The sequence below is a fragment of the Calypte anna genome, chromosome 7 (genome assembly GCF_003957555.1).
Source record: "Calypte anna isolate BGI_N300 chromosome 7, bCalAnn1_v1.p, whole genome shotgun sequence".
NCBI classification, from domain to species: Eukaryota; Metazoa; Chordata; class Aves; order Apodiformes; family Trochilidae; genus Calypte; species Calypte anna.
Window position 1 is genome coordinate 26,635,903 of NC_044253.1, and position 27,566 is coordinate 26,663,468.

The following is a 27,566-nucleotide window of genomic DNA, read 5'->3' on the forward strand; positions in this document are numbered from 1 at the left end:
TTGAAGCTACAGCCTAAAGGAGAAGACTCTCTGAAGTCAGTACTGCAAGCACAGGAACATGACTTTGCAGCTTTGCTGTGCCTGGATTTTTATCCTTCTCCTGCCTGGCCTCACAGATGGAGGGAAAATCCTGGTTGCACCCACAGCCGGAAGCCACTGGCTTAGCCTGCAGCAAGTGGTCGAGAAGCTCAGTGAGAGAGGACACGAAGTGGTGGTGGTGATGCCAGAAGTAAGCTGGATGATGGAAGCAACCCAGGGATACACAGTGAAAACATACCCAGTGACTCAAACACCGGAAGAGCTGGATAATGCCTTAGAAGAGTTCACTGCAGCTCACCTGAAAGGTCGCCCTTTCCCTCTCAACGTTATAGAACAGTACAATGCCTCAGTGAACATTTTCAATACCATCTTTGTTCAATGCAAGGACCTGTTCAACAGCAAGGAGACACTGCAGTACTTGAATCAAAGTGGCTTTGATGCTATCCTAACAGACCCTGCTGTCATGTGCGGACCAATACTTGCTCATTATCTGTCTCTTCCTATTGTGTTCTTCATGAGGGGATTTCCTTGCAGCTTACACTATGAAGCACCACAGTGCCCAAATCCTCTGCCCTACGTCCCAAGGCTATTTACCTTCAACTCAGATCAAATGACTTTTTTCCAGAGAGTGGGAAATGCACTGGTTGCCTTCCTGGAGCTGTGGTACTGTAATAGCTTCTATGCAGATGCCATCAAGTTTTCCTCTGAACTTCTTCAGAGAGATATGTCCCTGATGGACCTCCTGAACACTACATCCATTTGGCTTCTGAGATTTGACTTTGTCTTTGAGTACGTCAGACCAGTGATGCCTAATATGATCTTTGTTGGAGGCATCAACTGTGCTCAGAAGAAACCCTTGAATAAGGTATGTTCTCTTTTCTCTGTATTAGACGTTTTACCTGTGAAATGTGAGTGTTGCATTTCTGGATGCTCAGTGGTATTGAGTTGTGGTTTGGTTTTCTCTGGTAAGGAGTCAGGTTTTGGCAGTTGTTTTCCATAGGCTGAAATCAAACAGCCTTGATGGAAGCAGGCAATTTATTTCAATTAGTTAGGATTTTTTGACACATAACAAAAGATTTCATTTTCATCAAGTCCGGCCTATATTTCTTCCTCCTGACTCATGTTCCACTAGAGACCATATTCTCAGAGAGGACTTCTGCTTTTAACTCTAGGCTCAGAGTTTGGTTGTTTTTCCATGATACAGGCTTTCCAAAACGACCCATTTTTACATCATGGTGAAACGTGAACTTGATGCTTAAATGGGAAGAATTCATCTAACCTGGTGTATTTGGTGAAAGACATTTGGTTGCAAAACTCTTCCTACCTCTTCTTTTCCATCTGCTTTTACCAGAATTGTTCTACAGGTTTTCTAAAGCTAATCTAGATGCCTTCATCAAGTTTGATTGTTACCATATAACTAAATTTAGACTCTAAACCACTTAATGTTAAGTAAACATTTCTTTCCAGATGCAAAGCAGGACACAAGACTCTTTCTTATGAAATAACTTCCTCACTTCTGAGTTTTGCTCCAATATCTCTGCACTCTTGTGGTATAGCATCTTTGAGCTGGGGAGCTCTTTCCTTTCTTCTCTCAGGTTTCTTTTCATAGAATCACGGAATAATAGAATTTTCAGGGTTGGAAGAGACCTTTAGGGTCACCCACTTGCAACCCCCCTGCTATGGAAAGGGACACCTCCCACTGGATCAGGTTGCTCGTGTCCAGCCTGGCCTTTAAAATTTCCAGGGATGGGGTTTCCATCACCTCTCTGGGCAACCTGTGCCAGTGTTCCCTGGATGTTGTGTTGGACCATGTTGAAGGGTTTGCTCAGGTCCAGGTAAATGATGCCAGTTGCTCTTCTCTTGTCTATTGATGTTGTGACCTTTTCATAGAAGATCACAAGGTTTGTCAGGAACAATTTACTCTTGGTGAAGCTATGTTGATTATACCAAATCACCTCTTCATTATCCTTCAGCTCCAGCAGTGCCTCCAGGAGGATCTGCTCCATGATACTGCCAGGCACAGAGGTGAGACTGACAGGCCTATAGCTCCCTGGATCCTCCTTCTTTCCCTTTTCCATTCCTTGTTGAGATTCTTCTTGTATGATAGTGTGTCCAGGAGCTCCTTGTTCATCCAGGCAGGTCTTCTAGCATTCCTTCCTGCCCTCCCCTTTGTCAGTACACTTTGCTCCTGGACATGGAGAAGGTGATCCTTGAATACCAACCAGATGTCCTGGGTCCCCCTTCCCTCTAGGGCTTTGTCCCACAGTATTTTGGCCAGCAGATCCCTGAAGCAATCAAAGCCTGCATGCCTAAAGTCCAGGGTTGTACACTTGGAACACATCTTCCTTGATTCCCTGAGGATCTTAAATTCAAGTGCTTCACTGCAGGCAAGGTTGTCTCTGAGCCTCCTGGAGGTCACCAGCCCTACCCTGTTGGTGAGAACAAGGTCCAGCATAGCACATTTAAATACTATTTGTCAGGTCCATGGAACTTGATTAAGAATAATGCATATAAAGAAAAATACACTGAATTAGAATATTAGAATAATGTTATATCGAAGGCATTCTTTCATGTTTAGGCTCACAAATGGCATTTTGTAGTCTGGGAGTTCTCTGCAGGTTCTCAGCGAGGTCAAAGCTTTTCCAGCAGGCTTGAGAATGAGTCTGCAAAAACTGCACATGAAAGAAAGCTGCACTAGTTATGGAGGTGCCTGAGTGCCCAGGAGGAGCAAACTGTATCCCAAAGGCACCTGCCCAGCCACCTACTTACAAACCTTGATGATAAGAGGTTATCACCACCACTTTAAACCACATCAATTTAAAGCCAAGAAGAATCTGGTCCCACCAAGTTCATGAACTGATTCAGTCATGAACTCCATGGGCCATGAACTCACAAGTTCATCAGTTAGAAACATGTTACTGTTTTAGGTTATCTGGGGTACAGCAGTCAACTCCTGTTTTGCAATTTAGTTTTATGCCTGATAAGGTCAGAGGTTGGATGGAAGTTGTAGGTGGACATGTGGGAAGTTTTTTTCCTGAGCTGCTTATCCTCAATGATTGCTTGTTTGCATCAATGAGTTCAAAATACTTATATTTATTCACTGTACAAAATGCCTATGGCTGTATAAAAAAAGAAACAAACAACCCAAACAATCAGAAACACCAAAAAAACCCCTCAAACCAAATAAAAAAAAAAACCCAACCAAAACCACAGTAAAACAACAACAAAGTAAACAAACACAGCACCAAAAAAAAAAAAAACCACCAAAGAAAAACCCAACCCTAAATCAAAATTCAAGTATTTTAACACTGAGAAAGCAAAACTCTGACATTATTTTCCCCATACAAGGAAAAACACAGACAATGTCTTTGCTGGGTGTCAATGGAGACTGGAGATTCCTGCTTTCACTTGTCACTGTGGTGCTGCAATTGTTTGCAGCAGACTTTCTGAGTCACTGGAGATCTTCGGTGTTCAAAGGAAAACTGGCCCCTCAACACACACCTCAGATTACATGTAATCACAGGCAGGGGCACTGCATTTGGCTTTACAAACAATGAAGGGGAAAAAAAAACCAAAAAACCTGATTCACCAACTCACAGCCTAAATCTGTGAATCATTAATTAGATTATCAAAAGGCTGAATGACTCAACAAGATAAATGCAATTGCTTTCTTCACAAGTATATTGAAGCTACAACCTAATTACAACAAAGAGAGAAAGAAAGAGAAAACAAAAGAATGAAAGAAAGAGCACTTGAACACCTGCTTTTAGCAAGCCCAGTTACTTTTAAGTGCCAGCACTACCCAAAACCTTGGGATTTGTTTTCACAAATTTGATTTTACTTTCAATCTAACATCAATCAGCACATGGAAACTATCAGGAAGGGCCCAGCCCCAGGGAGCCTCAGACACCAAGCTCAGGTCTGCTCAACTCAAGGTGCCAGTGCATTCCTTAAATGATTCATCAATTCCTTGAGTGGTTCCTGGTAACTGGTTTTGCTGGAAAAGCTGAATTAAGTGAGTATGTGAAACTCTGGCAAGGGGCCCTGGGTCTACTTAAAATCTGTTAGGTCAGGGCAGATGAACAGACTTGGGATTTCTAGGAACATGGCTCATGGAAGGAAAGCCACTTACTTAGCTTCTGCTGGGGTTTTGGTTTTCCTGTCCCTGTTTTGCTTGGGAGATGGTGGAAAGCTGCTGGTGGTGCCCATGGATGGGAGTCACTGGCTCAGCACATGCTCAGCACTGGTAGCCACAAAGTCATCATTGCTGCACCTGAAGTAAACCTGAATGTGAAGACATCTGAATGTTACACTCTCAAAACATATCCAGTGCCTTTACCAAGGGAAGAATTGGGAACAAGCATGCACTGCTTTGTGAATGATCTTTTTGAGAGAAAACTCTTTCTTCAAAGAATTACTGCACTTTATGAAAAAGTTCAAGTCATCTCTGATCTCTACGTCTCCTCCTGTACCACTTTCCTGCACAAACAGGATCTGATGCACTGTCTTGAAGAGAGTAAATTTGATGCTGTTCTCACAGATCCTGTTGCACCATGTGGACAAATGCTGCCTCTGCATCTCTCTGTCCCATCTATCTTCTTTTTATGGGGACTCCCCTGTAGTTTTGATTTTCAGGATATCTAGTATCCAGACCCCCCTTCTGTAGTGAAATGAGGCATCCAGGGGCCACTAATTACCAGGTAGTGGGCATGAGCTTGTGTTAAGCCCACCTGTGCCTGATTAGGGCTTTATTGGTCCCCTAACCCTGCTCATGCACAGTTGGGGCCCACCCTAATCAGGCACAGGTGGGCTTAACACAAGCTCATGCCCACTACCTGGCAATTAGTGGCACCTGGATACCTCATTTCACTACACTCCCCCCAGCTCCCCCTTTTTTTTTATATATTAAAAAACAAGTCCCATTTTCACAGACCTTCTACCAAAAGAAGTATTTATAAACCAATATGTTTTTCTCTTGAGTTTTTATTTGAGCTTTAAGCTTTTGTTATTAATCAACATTATGCTGATTGCTGAAAACACCTGACAGGACAAATGGTAGAGGGAATAAAGAATACAGAATTGCACCACTCAGTTCTCCTGAGTAAATTCTCTAGCCCTAGAAGTGAGAACAGACCAAGTTGTTTTGCACTCCACAGTTCACAGTATTAATCAAGTACGTCTATTTAAGTGTCCTATGTGACTATACACACCATCAATATGCTGCTAAACACCAAAGTGATAGAAAATTGGAATATTAATTCAGTCCTCCCATGAACACCATCACTGCTAAATAAGACAGGGGATGTGGTAGAAAATTATACAGAAAACACTGAGGTACTCAAAACCTTCTTCACCTCAGGCTTTACCAGTAAGAGAGGCCTTTGGGAATCTGAGGCCCCTGAGACCTACATCCTTGGTTCTACATCTCTCTCTGGGAAAATGATAGAGCAACTAAACCTGGAAACCATTTCCAAACACATGAAAAAGATGATTGAGAGCTGTCAGCATAGAATTACAAAGCAGAAATTCATGCTTAATTACCCTGATAGCCTTCTCCATTGAAAGGACCAGCTTGGTGGCTAAGAGAAGAGCAGTGGATGTTGCTTGACTTCAGCAAGACTTTTATAATGATTTCCCATAACATCCTCATAAACAAGCTGACAAAGCATGGGTTAGATGTTGCAAGACGAACCTCTCTTAGGGAACGGCACTCTGAGGTCCAACAGGGGTTCCAGCAGGAGTGCACAAACAGTGCTCTGAGTCTGCTGCCCTCAGGACTGATCAGCCTGGCTCAGTGCTACTGCTCCGGATTCGACTGACCTCTCTGCTGGCTTGCTCAGGACTGACCTGAGCCTGTGCTTCAGCCTCACCTTTTATTGGCCCCCTAATCCTGCTCATGCGCAGTTGGGGCCTGCCCTGATCAGGCACAGGTGGGCTTAACACAAGCTCATGCCCACTCCCTGGCAATTAGTGGCACCTGGTTGCCTCATTTCACTACACCCTTCCTATGTCCCAAGAACATTCATAGACAACTCAGGCCACATGTCATTTATCCAGCTTGTGAAAACCTTACTTCTGAAATAATCAGAATCCTTTCTTTGCAATTTTGCCTATTTGCCATTTGAACTTCTGGCCTCAGATATTCTCCACAGATTAGTAACAGTGAAGGAGCTCTTTAGCCATGGATCCATTTGTCTGAAAAGAATGGATTTTGGTTTTGAGTACCCCATGCCAGTGATGCCTAACATAATTTTCATTGGAGGCAGAAACTGTGCCAAGAAAAACCAATTATCTTAAGTTATTGATTTCCTTGATAAATTTTGGTAAGGTTTGAAGACAAAAGGCTGTTTGCAGATTCTTTGTCTGTATATGTGAATTTGAGGAATTTATACGTACAGTAAATCATACTGTAAAGACAAAGAAAATTGGTGAAAAACTGGGTTGATTTTAATTCTTTCCCACTCTTTCAGGTATTCTTCTGTAACATTAGGAGGATCTAGGCATTTTTGCTTACACAATTGTTTTCTTTGGGCTAGAGGGAAGTAGTTTATCTCTGCATTCTCACTAGTGAGGCACATACCCACCAGTGAGGGTGCTCCCCATCTTAGCATGCAGCTCTGCTTCTTCTGTTTGCCAGATTGGTATTAGTACCTGAAACTGTTTGTTTTAATGTTACATTTGATTTTTAAAAACAATGCATCTTATCAGTTAATAGAACCATCCTTTCATACTTTAGCAGTGAAGTGTCATAAAGTATCTGTTGGGAGATAATGTTCTGGTTATTCTGTCAGTCTAGGCTTATCCTTTCACCACATGGATTTCTTCTGTAATTTTCTGCAAAACTGTTGGAGATTTTTGTAGCTGCTAAACATCACCAACCCATCTGCAACAGCTTACATGGCCTCCTGAAAAGTTTCTCTACAAAGGTTGTGCCAATGGATGATGTAGTTCAGTAAATGTCCTTAAAAAAAATCTGGTGCATACCATCAACCTCCAGAGTAAATTACTGTATGGTAAAAATTGGGTTTGGGCAACAATTTTCACAATTAGAGAAGACTGTATGCAAATCTTGCCTGTGCATTAGTGTTTGCTTCCATGGCCCTGGGGCATGTTCTTCCCAGACTAATCCAGAAAGGCATTTCTGAGTTGCTAATCCAGTTTTAAATATATCTGGCAAAAAGCATACCCATGTCATTTCTCTGTCCAGACCCCATTTCGTCCTTCCAAAAAGAGGTCTTTCAGGTAAATTAAATTTAAAAGCAAATTTTCCATATTAAAGAAAACAGACTATTCAGACTATTTTCCTTGTGAAATATTAATGTTTTTCTAATCTTGTTACATATCAAAAATTATTTGGACTGGCAAGAGGAGAGGGATTTTCTTACACTGAAAATCCTTTGTTGGAAAATTAATGATCTGTTAATCAGCACTTTTGAGCAGACCACTTGTTGAAGGATTCCTCATTTCCTTAAATCCCAGTGTCCTCCAATACAGAGCTGGGTGTTTCCCAGTCTACCTGATACTCTGATTTCCATCTGCCAAACTGGCTGAAATTGTAACAGCTATTATTCTGTCTTTAGCATATCCATGATTATACATTTGACTTACAGTGAATAAGTCTGAAAGATCATGTAGAGAACATGAGCACAGATTGCCTAAAATAAGGGAGGTGTGGATAATCCTTCTGGACAGCACTCCCCCGATTTCTCTGGAAATGGCCCTGGTGTTCAGTGCTCATCTGCAAGATATGGCCACACTGGTTCTGCTCCTGTCTGCTCCCTTATCACTTCTTTGCCTGTCAGTGACCGTGTCTTTTCCTTCATATGGATACTTCCAAAGCTAGAATCATCAGGCATGTGGGAGGCTGTGTCTCTGTTGGCAGGCAGCCCTTGCAGGATTTCACCTTGCTGAGGGCTGTGTGGGGTCTCAGGAAAAAATCAACCTCAGTGAGCCTAAAGGGGCTACAGTAGCTTGGTAGCTCCTGCTTGAAGGCAACACTGCTGCCAAAGCTCTTCCTTTTCTGATACATTCACCACATTTATCACCTGCCCAGGTGCACTGCTGAACTCTATTCCTTGTTAGCCAGCCTTATATCAAATCAGTGATTATATATTTACCACACAGTAAATACTTGGAAGGATCAAAAGTTAAATTGTAGCACAGATTGTGTAAAAGCACAGAGCTGGAGCTATTGCTTCAGTGTCAACAGGGCAGCACTCACCAGATTTCTGCAGAAATGGCCCCAGTGCTCAGTGCTCATCTGCATGTCACAGCCATGCTGGTTCTGCTCCTGGTAATGCTGGGTTTGGCTGCTGCTGGGAAGCTTCTGGTGGTGTCAGTGGATGGAAGCCCTTGGCTCAGCCTACGGGAAGTGTTGGACAGTCTCAGAGAGAAGGGACATGAAATCGTTGTTGTTGCACCTGAGATAGGCATACATTTAAGACCATCAGAGAATTATGTTATGAAATTCCACCCAGTCAATTTTACTCAGCAAGAGCTGGATGAACATTTCCAGACATTTTTACAAGATACACTTCAAGAAGGATCTTCTCTGGAACGATTTCTTAAAATATACCAACATATGAAAAGACTCTCTGATATGGCAATCTCCAACTGTGCACGCTTACTCTACAACAAATCTCTTATCCAGTATCTCCAGGAGAGTAACTTTGATGCTGTCCTGACAGACCCTGTACTGCTCTGTGGGCAGATCCTGGCTGAACATCTTGCAGTCCCTTCTGTGTTTTTTTCAAGAGGAGTACCATGTGGTTTAGAATATGAAGCCACTCGATGTCCCAGTCCCCCTTCTTATGTCCCCAGGATGCTCACAGACCTTTCAGACCACATGAACTTTCTTCAGCGGGTGAAGAATCTCCTATTTGACTTCCTAAATGTTTTTCTGTGTGATTTTGTCTTTCAACCATATGCAAAACTGGCTTCTGAATTCCTCCAGCGTGATGTGACTGCTCCAGATCTCTTAAGCCAGGCTTCCATTTGGCTCCTGAGGTTAGATTTTGTGTTAGACTATCCCAGACCTCTGATGCCCAACATGATTTTCATTGGAGGAGTGAATTGTGTTGCCAAGAAGCTGCCTCAGGTGGGTCATGCTCTGTTTTAAATTCTTGCTGAGATGGGTTGATATGTTTACAGAGGTGCAATTTTGTATTGCAGATGGGACTCAAATGCCTGTTTGGGCTGATGTAGACAATTAGTTATGAAAGAAATTATTTTTCTGTTGCTTTCTACCTCACTATCTATTTTCTGTGTAGGCAGCTATGTCTTTCACTTATAAATTATGCCCAGTTGATCACTGAAGCCAAAGAAAGTTAGGGGATGGAAGGGACCTCAAAAGATCAGAGTCCAAGCCCCCTGCCAGAGCAGGGTCACCTACAGGAGGTCACACAGGAACAACTCCATGTGGGCTTTGAATGTCTCTAGGGAAGGAGACTCCACAACCTCCTGGACAGCCTGTGCCAGTTCTCTGTCACCCTCACAGTGAAAATGCTTTTTCCTTATATTTATGTGGAAACTCCGATGCTAAATCTTGTACTCATTGCCCCTTGTCCTGTCATTGGACGTAACTGAAAAGAGCCTGGCTGCATCCTCCTGGCTCTCTCTCTCTTTACATATTCATAAACATGAATGAGGTCGCCCCTCAGTCTCCTCTTCTCCAAGCTGAAGAGCCCCAGCTCCCTCAGCCTCTCCTTGTAAGGGAGATGTTCCATTCCCTTCATCATCTTTGTGGCTCTGCATTGGAGTCTCTCAAGCAGTTCCCTGTCCTTCTGGAACTGAGGGCCCCAGAACTGGACACATTATTCCAGTTGCAGCCTCAGCAGGGCAGAGCAGAGGGGGAGGAGAACCTCTCTTGACCTACTAGCCACCCCCCTTCTAATGCACCCCAGGATGCCATTGGCCTTCTTGGCCACAAGGACACATTGCTGGCTCATGGGCATCCTTCCATCCACCAGCACCCCCAGCTCCCTTTCACCTTTGCTGCTCCAACAGCTCAGTCCCCAGCGTACAGTTGTGCATGCAGTTGTTCTTACCCAGATGAAAGACTCCACACTTGCCCTTCTTCAAATTCATTAAACATCTCCCTGCTCAACCCTCCTGCCTGCCTAGGTTCCTCTGAATGGCAGCACAGGTGTCAGCCACTCCTCCCAGCTTTGTGTCATCAGCAGACTTGCTGAGAAGACACCCTGTTTCATCATCAAGGTCATTGATAAAGATGTTGAACAGGACTGGACCCTGGGCTCTCAGGAAAAAATCAACCCCAGTAGTGGCTTGGTAGCTCCTGCTTGAAGGCAACATTGCTGCCAAAGCTCTTCCTTATCTGATACATTCACCACATTTATCACCTGCCCAGGTGCACTGCTGAACTCTATTCCTTGTTAGCCAGCCTTATATCAAATCAGTGATTATATATTTACCACACAGTAAATACTTGGAAGGATCAAAAGTTAAATTGTAGCACAGATTGTTTAAAAGCACAGAGCTGGAGCTATTGCTTCAGTGTCAACAGGGCAGCACTCACCAGATTTCTGCAGAAATGGCCCCAGTGCTCAGTGCTCATCTGCATGTCACAGCCATGCTGGTTCTGCTCCTGGTAATGCTGGGTTTGGCTGCTGCTGGGAAGCTTCTGGTGGTGCCAGTGGATGGAAGCCATTGGCTCAGCATGCGGGAAGTGTTGGACAGTCTCAGAGAGAAGGGACATGAAATCGTTGTTGTTGCACCTGAGATAGGCATGTATATAAAACCATCAAAGAATTATGTTATGAAATTCCACCCAGTCAATTTTACTCAGCAAGAGCTGGATGAACATTTCCAGACATTTTTACAAGATACACTTCAAGAAGGATCTTCTCTGGAACGATTTCTTAAAATATACCAACATATGAAAAGACTCTCTGATATGGCAATCTCCAACTGTGCACGCTTACTCTACAACAAATCTCTTATCCAGTATCTCCAGGAGAGTAACTTTGATGCTGTCCTGACAGACCCTGTACTGCTCTGTGGGCAGATCCTGGCTGAACATCTTGCAGTCCCTTCTGTGTTTTTTTTGAGAGGAATGCCATGTGGTTTAGAATATGAAGCCACTCAATGTCCTCACCCCCCTTCTTATGTCCCCAGGATGCTCACAGACCTTTCAGACCACATGAACTTTCTCCAGCGGATGAAGAACCTTCTCTATGACATCCCCAATAATTTTCTGTGTGATTTTGCCTTTCAACCATATGCAAAATTGGCTTCTGAGTTCCTCCAGCGTGACGTGACTGTAACAGATCTCTTAAGCCAGGCTTCCATTTGGCTTCTGAGGTTAGATTTTGTGTTAGACTATCCCAGACCTCTGATGCCCAACATGATTTTCATTGGAGGAGTGAATTGTGTTGCCAAGAAGCTGCCTCAGGTGGGTCATGCTCTGTTTTAAATTCTTGCTGAGATGGGTTGATATGTTTACAGAGGTGCAATTTTGTATTGCAGATGGGACTCAAATGCCTGTTTGGGCTGATGTAGACAATTAGTTATGAAAGAAATTATTTTTCTGTTGCTTTCTACCTCACTATCTATTTTCTGCCTGGCTTCATCCTCCTGGCATTCACCCCTTCTATATTTATAAACATGAATGAGGTCACCCCTCAGTCTCCTTTTCTCCAAGCTGTATACCCAGCTCCCTCAGCCTTTCCTCCTAAAGGAGATGTTGCACTCCCTTCATCATCTTGGTTGCTCTGCACTGAACTCTCTCAAGCAGTTCCCCCTCTTTCTGGAACTGAGGGGCCCAGAACTGGACACAATATTCCAGATGTGGCCTCACCAGGGCAGAGTAGAGGGGGAGGAGAACCTCTCTTGACCCCAGGAATCATTGGCCTTCTTGGCCACAAGGACACATTGCTGGCTCATGGGCATCCTTCCATCCACCAGCACCCCCAGCTCCCTTTCACCTTTGCTGCTCCAACAGCTCAGTCCCTGGTGTACAGTGGTACTTGGGGTTGTTCTTTTCCATATGAAAGGCTCCACACTTTCCCTTGTTCTTCAATTGTTCATTAAATATTTGAAGGGACTTCAAGGATCATCTGGCCCAGCCCTTCTAATATTATTATTTGAGATGTCTCAGCACCCTTTCAAGCAGAGACTTAAAGCTTTGTAAAGTGGATGAATCCACCACTTCCCCTGGGAGACCATTCCAATGTGTGTCTGCCCTCAGAATGAAAAAATTTCCTTTTGCATTCAATTGGAATCTCCCCAGGAGCAACTCGTGCCCATTGCCCCTTGTCTTGTCCATGTCACTCCTTGTAAATAGGGAGTCTCTGTCTTCCTTGTAGCTGCCCTTTAGGTATTGGCACATTGTAATAAGGTCTCCCCTAAGCCTTCTCTTTTCAGTGTTGAACAAACCCAGTTTTCTCAGCCTCATTACCTTTTACAATGCATTTTGCCCTGCTTGAGCTCATGAGTGAGGTTCAGCAAATATCTTCTTTAGGACTAGTATCCTGTAGCTTCCAAGTGCTCTCCAGAAAAAGTAATGTTTCTGTTGTTTTATGACACACAACTCTTGTTTTTCACTGATATGGATAAGAAGCTTCTTTTTTCTCAGTCCTGGGCCCTGTTTGCATCAGGACTTCTTTCCCAGCTCTGGCGCAGGATGGAGAAGCCTGTTATAAAACACAGTGAATAGAAGTCACTGGCCTAGCATCTATCAAGCAGTGGAGCTGCTCACTCCAAAGGGGCATGGAAAGCTTGATCCCCATTCCTGAGTCATTCTGTTTTTCTGTTAAGAAAGTTTTTGTGTGATTTGGAACATGGTACACTCAAAAGATATGTTTGTTTGGAGCATTCCATCAGTCACCAGAGTGCTTGATTTGCAGGTTGTCACAGGTCAGCAGTTTAATTTATGAATTTGGTTAGATCTGACAGTGCAGAGCTTTACAGTCATTCTTTTATTTGGCTGAAGAAACATTCCTTTGTTTTGCAGATCATAGGCCAGCAATGCTCTGCTGGAAACACCAACATTGCTCTTAATGAAATGCTTTTAACTTCTTGACAAGAACTGAACAAGAGCTTCTCTGTGCATCACTCCCCACAGTTTGTTTGAGAAGGTGTTATTTTCTTCCTTAATCTTAAATCACTGGAAAGCCAATTCTCTCTGAGGTCCCTTCCCCACACCAGGGAACTGCTGGTGCTGCTGCTAGATGGGAGTCATGGGTCTTGTGTGCTTGCAAATGAGAACAGGCAGAGGGGGGTGAAATAGCTGGACCTACATCTGGAAGAACAGGTCTCCCACTAAATGTCTGGGGGGAAAAAAGCAAGGAGATGGACCCAGTACTGGTCTCAAAGGAAGACATGGATGGACCTTTCCCATCTAGGAGGTTTCAGAGGAAGAGTCATTCTAGAAGAAGTCTTACCAGGCTGAGGAGGGAACAGCTCTATCCTCCAACACCCTCAGCTTTCATGCTGGAGGTGGGCACAGCCATTGTACAACAAAAGAGCACACTCTGCACCAGCCTCAAGGGGTTATTCTGAGTCCAGCTCTTAGGGCTGTTATCATCTTATGGAGGAACTTCATCAAAATTCTCATTTGTATGCTCCTTTGCAGGAGCTTACAGTGCTTCCATGATGCTTAACATCTAATTTTTGTTGTACTTCCATCTTCATCGATCTTCTCAGTCCAGAAACCACCCTGAGCAGCTCTTCCTCATCTGCTATGGGGCCATTGGCCTCCTAGAGATGAGTCTTCAAAGAGAGGGGTGGGAGGCTCAGGTGAGCCTTAGTCGCCTCTGCTAGGCTGATGTGACAGACTCCTGCATTTCCAAAGGGTTCTGACACAGTGAGACTATCAGAAGTGCAGTCCCAGCCAGAAACATCCCTGCCTCCTTCCTGGGACATTCTTTACTGTTCATCTATTAGAAACACAGAGGCATTAGCATGTGCATCCACTACACACCACCAGACTGTTGAGTTACTTGAACTTAGTACTTGCGAAGTAGCTATTTATCAAATGAATGGTTATACATTTAACAGACAGCAAATAACTCTGTTCAAGGATCAAAAGTCAAATTGTAGCACAGATCGTTTAAAAGCACAAAGCTGGAGCTATTACTTCAGTGCCAACAGGGGTTTTCTTTCTGGGCAGCACTCACCAGATTTCTGCAGAAATGGCCCCAGTGCTCAGTGCTCATCTGCATGTCACAGCCATGCTGGTTCTGCTCCTGGTCCTGCTGGGTTTGGCTGCTGCTGGGAAGCTTCTGGTGGTGCCACTGGATGGGAGCCATTGGCTCAGCATGCGGGAAGTGTTGGACAGTCTCAGCCAGAAGGGACATGAAATCGTTGTCGTTGCACCTGAGATAAATTTATACATAAAACCAGAAAAGAGTTTTGTTATGAAAAGATACCCAATCCCTTTAACACAGGAAGAGCTGGATTACGCTTTCTGGAAAACTGCCCAGAATGCATTTGAAGAAGGATCTCTTCTGAAAAGATTTCTTATAATGTATGAAGGAGCCAAAAATACTTCTGCCATGTTCCTGTCTACCTGTACATACTTACTGCACAACAAAGAGCTTGTCAGATATCTTGAGGAGAGTAAGTTTGATGCAGTTTTTACAGATCCAATACTACCCTGTGGGCAGATCGTGGCTGAGCATCTTTCAGTTCCTTCCATAGCTTTTTTGCAGCAAATGCCATGTGGTTTAGAATTTGAAGCCACTCAATGTCCTCACCCCCCTTCTTATGTCCCCAGGGTACTCACAGACCTTTCAGACCACATGAACTTTCTCCAGCGGGTGAAGAATCTCCTATTTGACTTCCTAAATGTTTTTCTGTGTGATTTTGTCTTTCAACCATATGCAAAACTGGCTTCTGAGTTCCTCCAGCGTGACGTGACTGTAACAGATCTCTTAAGCCACATTTCCATCTGGCTCATGAAAATAGACTTTGTTTTTCACTATCCCAGACCTTTGATGCCCAACATGATTTTCGTTGGAGGAGTAAACTGTGCTCACAAGAAGCTGCCTCAGGTGGGTCATGCTCTGTTATTTGTTGTCCTAGCAGACTCTTATATACCATGAAAATTTGTAACAACAGTTTTGTTAGACAGGTGGGTGATAGTAGAAGGATTTCAAAGTGCTTTTGCTTTTCAAAGAGGTCACTTATTTCAGTGAAGGCACCCAAATACCACAATATAAAGACAGAGCAAGTATTGCATATTGAATTAAACCTGGGAATCTCCCCATTGGTTCTGTGCCTCTGCTCAAAGCCAGCTTTGACGTTGGAGAAGGTTGCTCAGATCCTCTTTACTCAGGGCTGCTGATGTGGAGCAAGGCAGACATTAATTTGAGGTGGCTTTCACTCATCCTGTGGTCCAAATTGTCATTGCTGATTTTCTTTACATCCCTGTCTTTTTTTCTATAAAGCAGAATTCTCTATGTTTTGAATCATTGCGGTTTAGGAGGTCATTTGCAGGCCTCTCAGTGAACCTTCTAAGTAGGTCCCATTAGTTCAAGCTGTTCCATTCTATGTCTTGTCAAGTTTTGAATATCTCCTATATCCTTTATAGTGAAAACACTTTGTTATATCAAATTTACTTTTGTATTAAATTCAAATTTTTCCATGCTGCAGCATGTATCTGTTGCCCCTTCTTCTGTAACTGAATCTCTAAGAATGTGGCTTTCTCTTCTTTATGGCCTCCTGTTAAGGAGACAGCAATAGGATCTCCTGTCAGCCTTCTCTTCTGAATCCTGAGCAAGCTCATCTTTCTCATCCTCTTTTTCTCTGTCATGGTACCCAGCTCCTGGCCATCTTTGTGGATCTTGGACTTGCTCCAGTATGTCATTCTGTTGTACTGGAGAGCCCCAAAATGGGTACGTGTCTTCTTATGTCTCTCAGCTATTAAACAGAGGAGAAGGATCACCTCTCTTTATTTGCTAGATCACTCCTGCTTTAATAGCCCAGGATGCTATTGCCTCCTTGGCTGCAAGGGCAGACTGCTGACTTCTATTCAACTTCTTGTCCACAAGGACTCTAGGGTCATTTTCTGCAGAGCTGCTGTCTTTCCAGCTGGAGTGCAGCCTCTCCTGAGGTAGGTAGTTATCCCATCCCATCCCATCCCATCCCATCCCATCCCATCCCATCCCAGCAGCAGAACTTTGCTTGTGCCTTTGCTGACTTTCATGAGGATCCTGTTGGTCCATTTCTCCAGCATGTGGCATTCTTTTTGCATATCCCATGCCAGTGATGCTCCTTATTTAAAGTATCAACTGGTATAATAAAAATAAAGTGTAAGTTTGCTTATTTTAATCTTTTACAATGAATGTTGGATTTAGTTAATATTTTTTTTATATTTGCATTCAAATATACTTTGTTGTTTGTAGAGTAACATCATAGCTTCTGGTCTTAGAAATAACTATTCCTGTCAAGTAAGCTTTTCAGGTACTGGCTTTGCAAAACAGTGAAATAGGTCTTATTTTTCAGGAAAAGCTGTATCTCATACAATAAAAATGGACCATTTTTAAGAGGATTCATACTTGGCAGTCAGTCTAGAAAAGCAGAGATGGAATAAAATGTATTGCTAAGCCAATGAAAAGAATGACAGAGAATCTGTGACAAGAGGCCTATAAAATACTGAGAGGGCAAAAGGGGAACTAATCTGTGGTCTCTCCCAATACTTATGACTAACACTGAAATGAGGCAGCAGCAAGCTTGGATCAAAGAAAAGGCAGCACTTGTTCACACCATGCACACAAACACACAAAAAATCTGCCCCTCAGTGCCAGCAGGTTCTTTTTGTAGACAAAAAATGAATTTAGGAAGCTAATAAGGGGTATATTGCACCCAACTTTGTACTTCAGCTTTACTTGCTGCTGATAGCTACCCTTGTTTCACCTTGCCTTTGGAATGGGCTGAACTTGCTCTTCATATACTGGACTTCAGTCTCCAAGTTCATATACACCTGAAATAGTGTTTGTGTGCCACTCAAAATGCAGTGACACAACTTCTACAAGTGTGCCATTAGCCTTGAGGTGGGTTTTGGGTGGATTTTTTTGGGGGTGAGTTTGGGTTTTTTTTTTGGTTGGTTAGCTTGGTTTTGTTTTGTTATGTGGGGTTGGTTTTCTGTTTGTTTTTTTCTTTTGCCTTAAAAATCTTATCATAGCCCCTGCAGAAGCAGCTCAGAAACTGTTCTCCCCTTCTTCTAGCAAATACAGGACTCAAATGTGGACTTCTCTGGGTTTATACCACAGGAAGACTTATAAACTTCTTTTGAAAAGCAGCTACTAAGAACCTTCATAAAATGCTTGGCCCATAGCTTCTCACCTACAATCTCTTATGCCCCCTCTTGAGCAAGGACCACATATTCTGCTGTGTCAATATATAAAAAAGGTGTTTGGTTAATGTGTTACCCAAACTCTGGTGACACCACTGCTTGGTGTGCTGGTTTCTGCTTGCCATGCAGAACATCGTGTGTGAACTCCAGGCACCTTCCTGAGCAAGGGTGAAAAGAGAAAGTTGAAGGTTTAGGTCTGTTGATGTCAACAGTGCAACACACTTCTTATGGTACAAACTTTCTGGAGAATCTCAGGAGCCATGGAAGTTGGGAAGCAGCACTCCTGATTTAATCTGTTACAGGACAGTCAAGTGCACAGTGACTCACTTCAAACAACCCTGATCCAGAAAAATCCCTTCACAAACAGCTACTAACTCTGCTAACCAAAGACCCTGTGAATTGTTCTGAATCATTCATGATAACATAATGCAAGAAAATGCTTCTTGCTTTAGATCCCTTGGTAGCACTCTTATCTTCTTATCACTCTTCTAGCACAATGTAAAACATGATCTTTGTACTCCAACAATCTATCTTAGCAAACAATTTGTAGAGGTAAAAAATTAAAGACCATCAAGGTATAAATGAGGTACAACTGGTTTGTGCTTTTATATGCTCCTTGTCAGAAGAAGGAACAGCTCATTTTTTTTCCAGCTGACAGTCCTATGACTATTATGTGGAAATACCAGATTCACGCTGGGCTGCTTCTTTTTCTTTCTTTCTGGAATTTGGCAGAAGGTGGGAAGCTCTTGGTCGTGCCTCAGGATGGAAGCCACTGGCTGAGCATGCGTATGGTTCTGGAGAAACTCTGGGAGAGGGGGCATGAAATTGTTGCAGTGATTCCTGAAGCCACGTTGCTCATGAAAACCTCACAATCCTTCACCATCAAAACATACCCGGTGCCTTACACGCAGGAGTTTGTGGATAAATTCTACCATTCTATTGGTGAAAAATGTCTTGAGAACCCCTTTTTTTTAGAAAAAATTACATTTTTACTCAACAATATATCAGAAGTGACAAACATGTTCTCTTCCTCTTGTCGTCATCTCTTGTACAACGAAGAATTAATGAAGTACCTCCAGGACAGCAAGTTTGATGCAATTATGATGGATCCTGTGTTGCCCTGTGGGCCAATTGTTGCTGAATATCTCTCCCTCCCTTCGGTGTACTTCCTGCGTGGTCTTCCCTGTACCTTAGACTACAAAGCCACCCAGTGTCCCAGTCCTTTTTCTTATGTACCAAGGACTTTTGTGTCTAGTTCAGACCACATGACATTTGTGGAGCGTGTGAAGAATGTCCTTGTTGGGATTTCAGAGCAGTTGCTTTGCTATCTGTTTTATTTAAAATATGAGAACTTAGCTTCTGAGTTTCTTCACAGAGAAGTAACAGTACTGGAACTGTTTAGCAAAGCATCCATTTGGCTGATGAGATACAACTTTGTTTTTGAGTATCCACGCCCAGTAATGCCAAACATGATCTACATTGGAGGCATCAACTGCGAGCAGAAGAATCCTTTATCAAAGGTTTGCCCTTGTTTACCTTGAGGGTATTACAGCATTTATTAGCAGTTATTTAAGATTTGGGGTTTTTTTGATGCTTCCTATAGTAGTATTTGTGTTTGAGGCAATATGTGATCAAATACTAAGATAGCATGATTTGGGAGTGGGAATCTCAGACTCTCATAGATGATCACAAGGATTGCACTGAAAGCAGCTGAAGGGTTTCTCTCCAGGAGAACTTAGGTGAACTTGTCTAAGCTATGCAGATGCCTAGGTATAGCTCAGCTTGTTGTAAACGTGACACCAGAATATTAGACAAGCATGGCACTTATGCTGCATCTAGATAAATGACAAAATAATTCTAGGTGGTATGATTTAATATCTCTAACAGTTATGAAATACTGATTAATTGAAGAAGATTCAATTGGGCAAAAAATGGAAATGCGGAATTAATGCTGTGGCCATAACCAGGCACTTAACACTGTGCTGTAGAGACTGATGAATAACACACTAAAACTTAGCAAGATGTGCAGTCCAAGACAGCAGAGGGAGCTCTAGATTTAAGTAAAGGCCGTGGAAGTTGCAATGAAGAGGGCGACTGGGAGAAGAAGCCCTCGGGATTTTAACTATCCATCTTCCTTCCCTAACCCGTTAAAAATCTCTCTAGTGTGCAGTGCAAATGAAGCAGTTGCCTGCTGCTTATTCCATTTTTCAGCCCATGGTCAAGTTGCAACATCAGAAGTGATTGCTCAGGTTGCATCATGTTTACTACTATAGACTCAGAGCTTTCACCTGGTAACAGGTTCAATATAGAAGCATATCTGAAGATAAACCTTATCAACACACTGGATATCAAATTTCTGTCAGTCATTGCTCCTTGTGTAGTCTCTGAGAACGCAAGGTAATCCAAAAGTCAAACTTTCATTCTGAGTTTTCTGTCCAGTCAGCAGAGCAGTTTCAAGGCAGGGAGTTCACCATTAACTGGGTGTTTGAAGGCAGTGGCTGCTTGGCCACGAGTTACCTCCCATTCATAACTCAGCTGAGCCTTTCAGTGGGACCTGCAGCCAACTGCTTGACACTTCTCCCTCAAGCATTTGAATCCTCTCACGTTAATTCAAGCATTCAGATTTCCCTGGCTGCTTAAGGCCTTCACTGTGTGCACAGATGATAAACCCAACCTTTGCCCACAGTTAAAAACTACTCTCCTTTCTGCCCACAAACACACAGTTAAAAATTAAACACTTACCTTGGTTAAGATTAAAGTGCAAAGTACTCCACGATTTGCTCCTCATCCCCTGTTCAAAACCTCGCTGACAGCACCAGGAAAATGGCTTCTTCTGATCCAGTCTTGAAATCCCTTGCCTGCTGGACTGTGTTTTTCCTGCTCCCGTGGACCTTTTCTGAAGGGGGAAAGCTTCTGGTTGTACCTATCGATGGCAGCCGCTGGCTCAGCCTACGCCTGGTTGTGGAGCAGCTCAGCCAGAGGGGACACGAAATTGTGGTGCTTGCTCCAGAGATAAGCTTGAGGATAGGCTCCTCAGTGCATTATACCCTGAAAACATACTCGGTCTCTTACACCAAGGAGTATGTGGAGGCAGAATATAAAAAGATGGGCCACAGGAGTTTCACACCTCAACCCTTCTTGGAAAAATTCTCAAAAATGGCAAACATTACAGCCATGTTCTTTGATTCTTGCAAACGTCTTCTGTCTAACAAAGAGCTGATCAAATACCTTGAAGAAAGCAAGTTTGATGCTGTCTTTATGGATCCTTTTTTTCCATGTGGACAGATAGTGGCTGAACATCTCTCCCTACCTTCTGTGTACCTGGTCCGGGGCCTGCCGTGCAGCCTGGACTTCCACGCGACCCGCTGCCCAAATCCTCCTTCTTATATTCCCAGGTTTTTCACTCACTATACAGACCACATGGCATTCCTCCAGCGCCTGCGCAATCTCCTGACTAGCCTGAGCAGTTCCTTGGCTTGTAGCTTTCTTTTTTCACCCTATGATGATTTGATCAAAGAATTCCTGCACCAAGAGGCGACATTGCTTGAGCTGTTCAGTCACGCGTCCATTTGGCTGATGAAATATGACTTTGTGTTTGAGTATCCCAGGCCCCTAATGCCTAACATGGTCTTGATTGGAGGCATAAGCTGCACTCAGGAAAAACCATTACCCCAGGTTAGTTGCCTTTTCTTGCCTAGTTTAGCTACAACTGCACTTGCTTGCTCACCATGGGATGGATCTCCCGGCAGTAACAAATAGTAACAGGAGAAGGAGTGAGGTTGCAGTGTGTAGGAAAGCTCTGCACCTCTTGTGCAATAAGAAGTACATGATTTTATGGCAGACCTCCAGATTCCCAGACAGGCATGCGTGAAGAGCTGGGCTTTTCCCTCAGTATTTTCCAGGTGCCTATTCCACTAGTTCAGTTGTGTTTACCTCTTTCCAAAGTTCAGTTCTAGCTGGGGTAATGCCACTGGAGAAATACACTAGTCTTCTGCCCTTGAGTAGATGGCCCATTTCTGCAGGAATGTGGCACCGCAGACCTGAATGAAAACCTCACACCTCCAGTGAAGCAGCAAGAGATCTTATTCTGTATAAAATACTTTGTCCTAGATCTAGAATGCAACTATATTTTGCTTGAACTAAGCCAAACTTCCTAAATATGAGATATTTTCCACTAAGAAACCCTCCAGATTTTTAGTGCTTTATTTCTCTGTTAGTGACTACTGCTGTGTTTCATAAAGGTCATTCATAGCACCCATGGGTACAAGCAGATCTTGGTTAAAAAACGACTTCAGTAAAATAACCCACCTGTTACCAAAGTATGGTTACAAAAAGTTTCATGCTGGTAGTGGTGCTTCTGGGCAGAAAGTCAGATCTTAGCACATGAAAACATTTTAAAGAACAGACTAAAACTGATGTGACTAGTCCCACAAAAAATAAACAGAGTTAAATACATCCTGAAATAGCTGCATTTGCTTTGCTGCATCAGGGACTGCCAAACAATTTTGCACCAAGAGCACGTTTGTAATTTGGGGAGGATTTGGGGAGTTCCCAGTTGCCTGTGAGTTCATACAGAACATAGACCCGAGTTCCCACACAGACATCTATAATGCCATAATTCAGAGTGTGTCTTCAGAGAAATCTGGTAAAACAGAACCAAGCCCTGAAATTAGACGTACATCTTACCTTGCTTGCCTCCAGGAGAGCATAAGGTTTGCTCTTCAGGTTGTAGCTATCTCTGAACCTTTGATGACTCCTTCTCTTTGGGATCCAGTCTGGATCGAAGGGCCACGACACACTGGTCAGCCACAAAAATACTTAATGGAGTGTTAATTATTCACTCAGACCCTAGAGACAACAATTCAATTGCCAGGGTTATGGGAATATCTATTTTATTTTATTTCACTTACTTAACTATGAAGCCTGGAACAATTCCCTCTAGTTTTGTATTTCCTTTCCCAGCTCTACCAAGTATTTTTCTGTGGCATAGGATTTTTACACCAACATTTCAGCTGTTTTAATGCTCCAGCAGAGTCTTTTTATTCTTGGAGTCTAGTGACAGATCTCCTAGTCCTTCTTTTATTTAAGACAAACAAACAAAACAAATTTAAAAACTGGCAGTGCTTCAATATTATCACACTCAAAGCTGACCAAGTAAATCCAGATATTAGAGGTTAGAGCTATCTGCTGTCAGAGGACTTTTAGAAATCTTATTTCTTTCTTGCAGCTGCATGGTCTGAAAAGAAGAGCATCAACTCTAAATCCAGAGCATCTAACTTGCAATAACTGAAAATAAACCACGTGTTCCCCTGGGGATTGGGACAACATCCTTTTTACTGCACAGAAACCAATGTCTTTGAGCAGGCAGGCTTTGCTACATGACTGTTTTAAAATAACTTTTTTCTCATGTCCATCTCTGTTCGGGCTTCAAATCCGGGAACACTCATGTGCCTCTAATAACTTTCTCCACCCATCTGTGCCTTTTTTTTCCACTGGGACTCATTTTCTTACAAATAACAAATTTGCCTGATCCTAATTTTATGTTGACTGTTCACATTATTGCCTTCCCATACAGTTTTTTGGGGGGAACATGACAGAAATTACACGACCTGGAAGGGACTCAGGCTAAGCCTGTGCTTTGTGTTGGCAGGAATTTGAAGAGATTGTGAACGCCTCTGGAGAACACGGCATCGTTGTCTTCTCGCTGGGCTCCATGGTCTCTGACATTCCTATAAAGCAAGCCAGAGAAATTGCAGATGCCTTGGCAACAATCCCTCAAACGGTATGGTTTCCCTCTCCCCCTTCCAGCACTCCAGTTCAACACCATTCTCACACACAGCACGAGATTACCCTCAGCTTTCAGTGTCCTTGGTTGTCCCTTCTTTGCTCCCTGATGCCGGAAGAAATTATGACCCCAGTTGCTCCAAATGATGGAACAGGTCTTCTGCACTGCAAATGTTTTTAGCTGTGCTTTTTTGAGGAGGAGGAAGAGGGCAGTTGCTGAGAACTGACATTGTGGTTACTTCCCTTGCAAGGTTTTGTGGAGATACACAGGAAAGGCCCCCCCCAACCTGCCGAAGAATGTAAAGCTTGTCAAGTGGCTGCCACAGAATGATCTGCTAGGTAGGTCTGAGATACCTTGAGTGATACCAGTGTATTCCTTTTAATCTGATAATACTGTTGGGAAGGTCCTGTTAGCATCATCTCTGCTGACTCCCTGCATCACTGTGGGTCGTAGGAATACTATACACCCTTTACTGTTTGAACCAGAGCTTGTCTAAGGCAACAGGACATGGTCTTAAGCTCTACCAGGGGAGGTTTAGGTTGGATATTAGGAAAAAATTCTTTACAGAATGGGTGATCAGGCATTGGAATGGGCTGCCCAGGGAGGTGGTGGATTCTCTGTCCCTGGAGGCTTTTAAGAAGAGACTGAATGTGGCACTCGGTGCCATGGTCTGGTATCACGGTGGTAGTGGATCAAGGGTTGGACTTGATACTTTCAGAGGTCCTTTCCAACCCGGATGATTCTGTAATTCAAAATATGTATCTGATTACAATTTCGAAATTGCCAAATTATTAAACAACACAGTTTGGAAAAGTGTTCAAACATTTGGCTACCCTTGCTGTCAAAAATGGGGGTCTCCATCTCTGACTATCCAGTCTTATAACCCAGACATGGATGTTTGTTATGTTTTTGTCTACTGAACTGAGATGAAACTTGTCTACCAAGATGAAACTTTGTCTACTGAACTTAGATGAAACCCTGACTAAGCGTTTCCAGACAGGCTGTTGGGCTTTTCAAGTGGTAAAATTTTACATGCTACTGCCAGGGGGTGCAATTGTTGGTTAGATAATACAGGTCAGCTGGGGGAGATCTGCAAAATCAGCAAATGGGAGATCTGGTGAAAAAGCAAGCAATGGTAATATCCTCCTTAACCTCACTTGGCTCTGATTTCATTGTAAAATCTGAGAAGCTTTGGAGGATTATCCCAGGCTTTCCAGAGATTACCCAAACTAGGACAGAGCTCTACAACCCTAGTTTCATTCAATCCCATGTAATGTCCCCTTTTTCTGCAGACAAATCTGTCCACAAGTAATGAATTCATATTACAGCCAAAAGGTCTTGATTTATACCTACCAGTGCCATTTTTGTGCGAGGTTTTTTTTTTCCTAGGGATGTGTTACTGTGACTTAACAAACCAAAAAGCTAAGCAAGTCTGTCTTTCCTCCACAGCTCACCCAAAGACTCGTGCCTTTATTACCCACGGAGGCTCACATGGTGTTTATGAGGGGATATGCAATGCAGTGCCCATGGTACTGATGCCACTGTTTGGAGACCAAATGGACAACGCCAAGCGAGTAGAGTCACGGGGAGCAGGACTGACACTGAATATACTTGAAATGACTTCCAAGGATCTCTCCACTGCCCTGAAAGCAGTTATTAATGATAAAAAGTCAGTAACAGCATAGCTTTCTTCTTCTAATGTTGTGTAACACCAGCACTCCAGCTTTCAGCTTAACAGAACACTAATCTACTCTACTCATGCCTCCTGTGTTACATCACTGAGGAGCTGGTGCTGTCCTGTCCCTGGAACAGCACCATCCTTCTCACTGCCTGGGATTATAATCAGTAATGTGAAAGGATGCAGGTAGCAGAGAAGGTAGGGTATAAGTGCAATGGAAGAAATCAACCTGGCACAAGAAGTGTCACCTGTTTAAAGCCAAGTTTACCAAGCAGTGATGTAGATGGTTTTGACACACCACAAGAGAAAAGGCAATCTGTGAAGGGATTTGTGGCAAACTACTTTCCTTCCCTAACTCAGTGCTGACATCAGTCAATGGGGAGCATTGAAAAGGCTGAAAGCTTCAACTGCCTGGATGATTTTCTTTGCATGAGGGATACCCTGAGTTGCTGTCTGCACAGCAACAGGAGGAAGCAGACAAGTGGCAGTGCCTCTTGCTGTACTGCATCAGGAAGCATTGCCTTCCAGCTGGCAGGATAGCTCTTATCTATTTTACAGATCACTTTTCTCAGTAATTTCTCCCCCCTCCCCACCCCAGTGCTCCTAAGGAGATGTATGAGCAGTCAGCTGCAGACTGGCTCAGCAAGGATGGACAATTCCAGCATGGAGCAGGAGGAATATGTGCAGATAGGCTGAGGTGGCACAGGGAAACACCTGGCATTGCAGCCAACATGCCCAAGGTGTCTGAAGGCATCACAGCCAAGGGGAGCTTTAAGCCATACCCTCCTTTTCCCCACTCCCATTCCCCACTGTCATGTGGGCTTCCCAGTTCTTGGCATTCTCTTACCTATCACGTTTCTGAAAAACAGAACCTCGTTGCCCATTTCCTAACCACTATTTCCTAACCAGCAATACTACAGAGTACTAATGCACCCTGCTCTTTAGCTTGACAGCTTTTCTACATCCAATCTCACATCTCAGTCAGCGACCTTCACCCTTCATCCCATTTTCTGCTTCTTTTTCCAATACCTTTTTTCCTTTGTCATTGAAAAGGGCACTTTTCTGGGCCTGTAACTTTGCCATTATCCTTCCCATGGGGTGGTGATGGTTGAAAACACCACCAGAGGAGCCCCCAGGGGCCATCAGATGACTGGGAGCTCAGTCTCAGCAGCCCAGGGAACTAAAAACACCCGATGTCTTTTCTTGGCAGGTACAAAGAGAACATCCAGCGCCTCTCAGACCTCCACCTTGACAGACCCATCCACCCCCTGGACTTGTCCGTGTACTGGGTGGAGTTTGTAATGAGACACAAAGGTGCCCCACACCTGCGACCTGCTGCTCACGACCTGAACTGGATCCAGTACCACTCCCTGGATGTCATTGCCTTCCTCCTTGCTGTGGTGCTCCTCTTCCTCTTCATTTCTCTGAAGTGCTGCCTGTTCTGCTGCCGCAGGTGCTGCTCTAAGAAGGGAAGAACAAGAAAGGCAAACAAACCAAAGTCCCACTAGCAGATGAAACCAGCAATAAGGCCTCTGCTCCAGACCAGAAGGATCAGAGAATACCTCATATTTCATTAAAATAATTGCTGATGTTCAGTCAAGGAATAATAGCATTATTTTAAACTAGCACCACAAGAGAGATTCTTTCACTCAGATGATTTTTTTTTCTTAATTAAGAATTGGTTGTTAAAAGTAATTTCTATAGGAATGCTTCAGTCACTTGGGAAGATACAAGTGTGAAGCCCTAGGCTTCTGGCTGCCATGTCTTGGTATACAGAGGACTCACAGGGACATTTCCTTTAACCTCTGCAGGCAATGGAGATGTGTAAGGATTTAATAAGATTTTGCTTCAAGGGCTTTAGGAGACCAATTTGATGTACTGTAAGACTGACAGGTTTTTCAAGCACTTTGAAATTTTGTATAGCTGCAGTTATAAAAGGGGGAAATGTTTTACACTGAGAATATGCATCACTTAAGCCAAGCCAGAAGAACAGCTTGAAGGAGGTTTTGTGCTTGTTTATAATAAAGGGTTTTGGCAGGGAAGTGGTTATAAAGCCACGGGTGATTTATCCAAATTCCCCACAAGGCAGAGTGCTGTCTCTGGAGCTTACCTGTTAGGTGATGAGATCTTTGTAAGCCATGCTTATAAAACCAAACTGATTTACTCTTTGTAAAAGGAATTTACTTTTGTTCAGGGAAAGACACAACTCCCAGCCCTATAAATAAATCCCCAATACTAACAATAATGGCTCCTGTGCTTTCTAACTCCAGAGGTGTGGGGATGATGCTCATCAATCATGGGAAAAGAGAGCTGGAGAAGGGAAAGACTCCATGGTGTGAAAGCTACGTCAGTGCACAAAAGTCAATTCTCAGCATTACTGTCTCGTTGCCTGGTGACATGGTGCTTGCTGAGGTCACAGCCTGAGGCTGCCACAGTCCTCACTACCAGGTACAGAAAAAGTCAGCAAAGAAATTAATATTCAGGACTCAGAAGAGGCTGAGGCATCCTGACTTCTCGCTGCAGCCCTCCTTTGCACAGGAGTCTGGCAGGTACCCTTGCAAAACACACTTTTGGAAACACTCTATTGATGTTTCCAAAAGCAGGATCTGCACTGGAAGCTGCTCGGTTCAGAAACACTCCCTCTGCTCCTCAGCTTGTCCAGTGCCCCACTCTCCTGGGCATCCACACCACAAGCAGACTGCCCCAGACCAATACCAATAACTGCTTTTGATCCTCTGCCTTTCCCTCCC

General features: G+C 43.5%; 1 protein-coding gene across 7 annotated transcripts; it reads left to right on the forward strand.

Annotated features, from left to right (window-relative positions):
• Window positions 1–12: 12 nt before the first annotated feature.
• Window positions 13–27,058, forward strand: LOC103538014 (UDP-glucuronosyltransferase 1-1). Of its 7 annotated transcripts, XM_030454473.1 has the most exons (6): window positions 10,654–11,283; window positions 14,885–15,050; window positions 23,004–23,135; window positions 23,389–23,476; window positions 24,588–24,807; window positions 26,027–27,058. In XM_030454473.1, the coding sequence occupies exons 1-6, from the start codon at window positions 10,715–10,717 to the stop codon at window positions 26,322–26,324; spliced, it is 1,473 nt and encodes a 490-aa protein (XP_030310333.1). In that variant the 5' UTR covers window positions 10,654–10,714; the 3' UTR covers window positions 26,325–27,058. The 7 variants fall into 7 exon arrangements, with proteins under 7 accessions (XP_030310337.1, XP_030310334.1, XP_030310332.1 ...); XM_030454477.1 differs by lacking the exons at window positions 10,654–11,283; window positions 14,885–15,050 and adding an exon at window positions 13–904; XM_030454474.1 differs by lacking the exons at window positions 10,654–11,283; window positions 14,885–15,050 and adding an exon at window positions 8,252–9,136.
• Window positions 27,059–27,566: the final 508 nt, after the last annotated feature.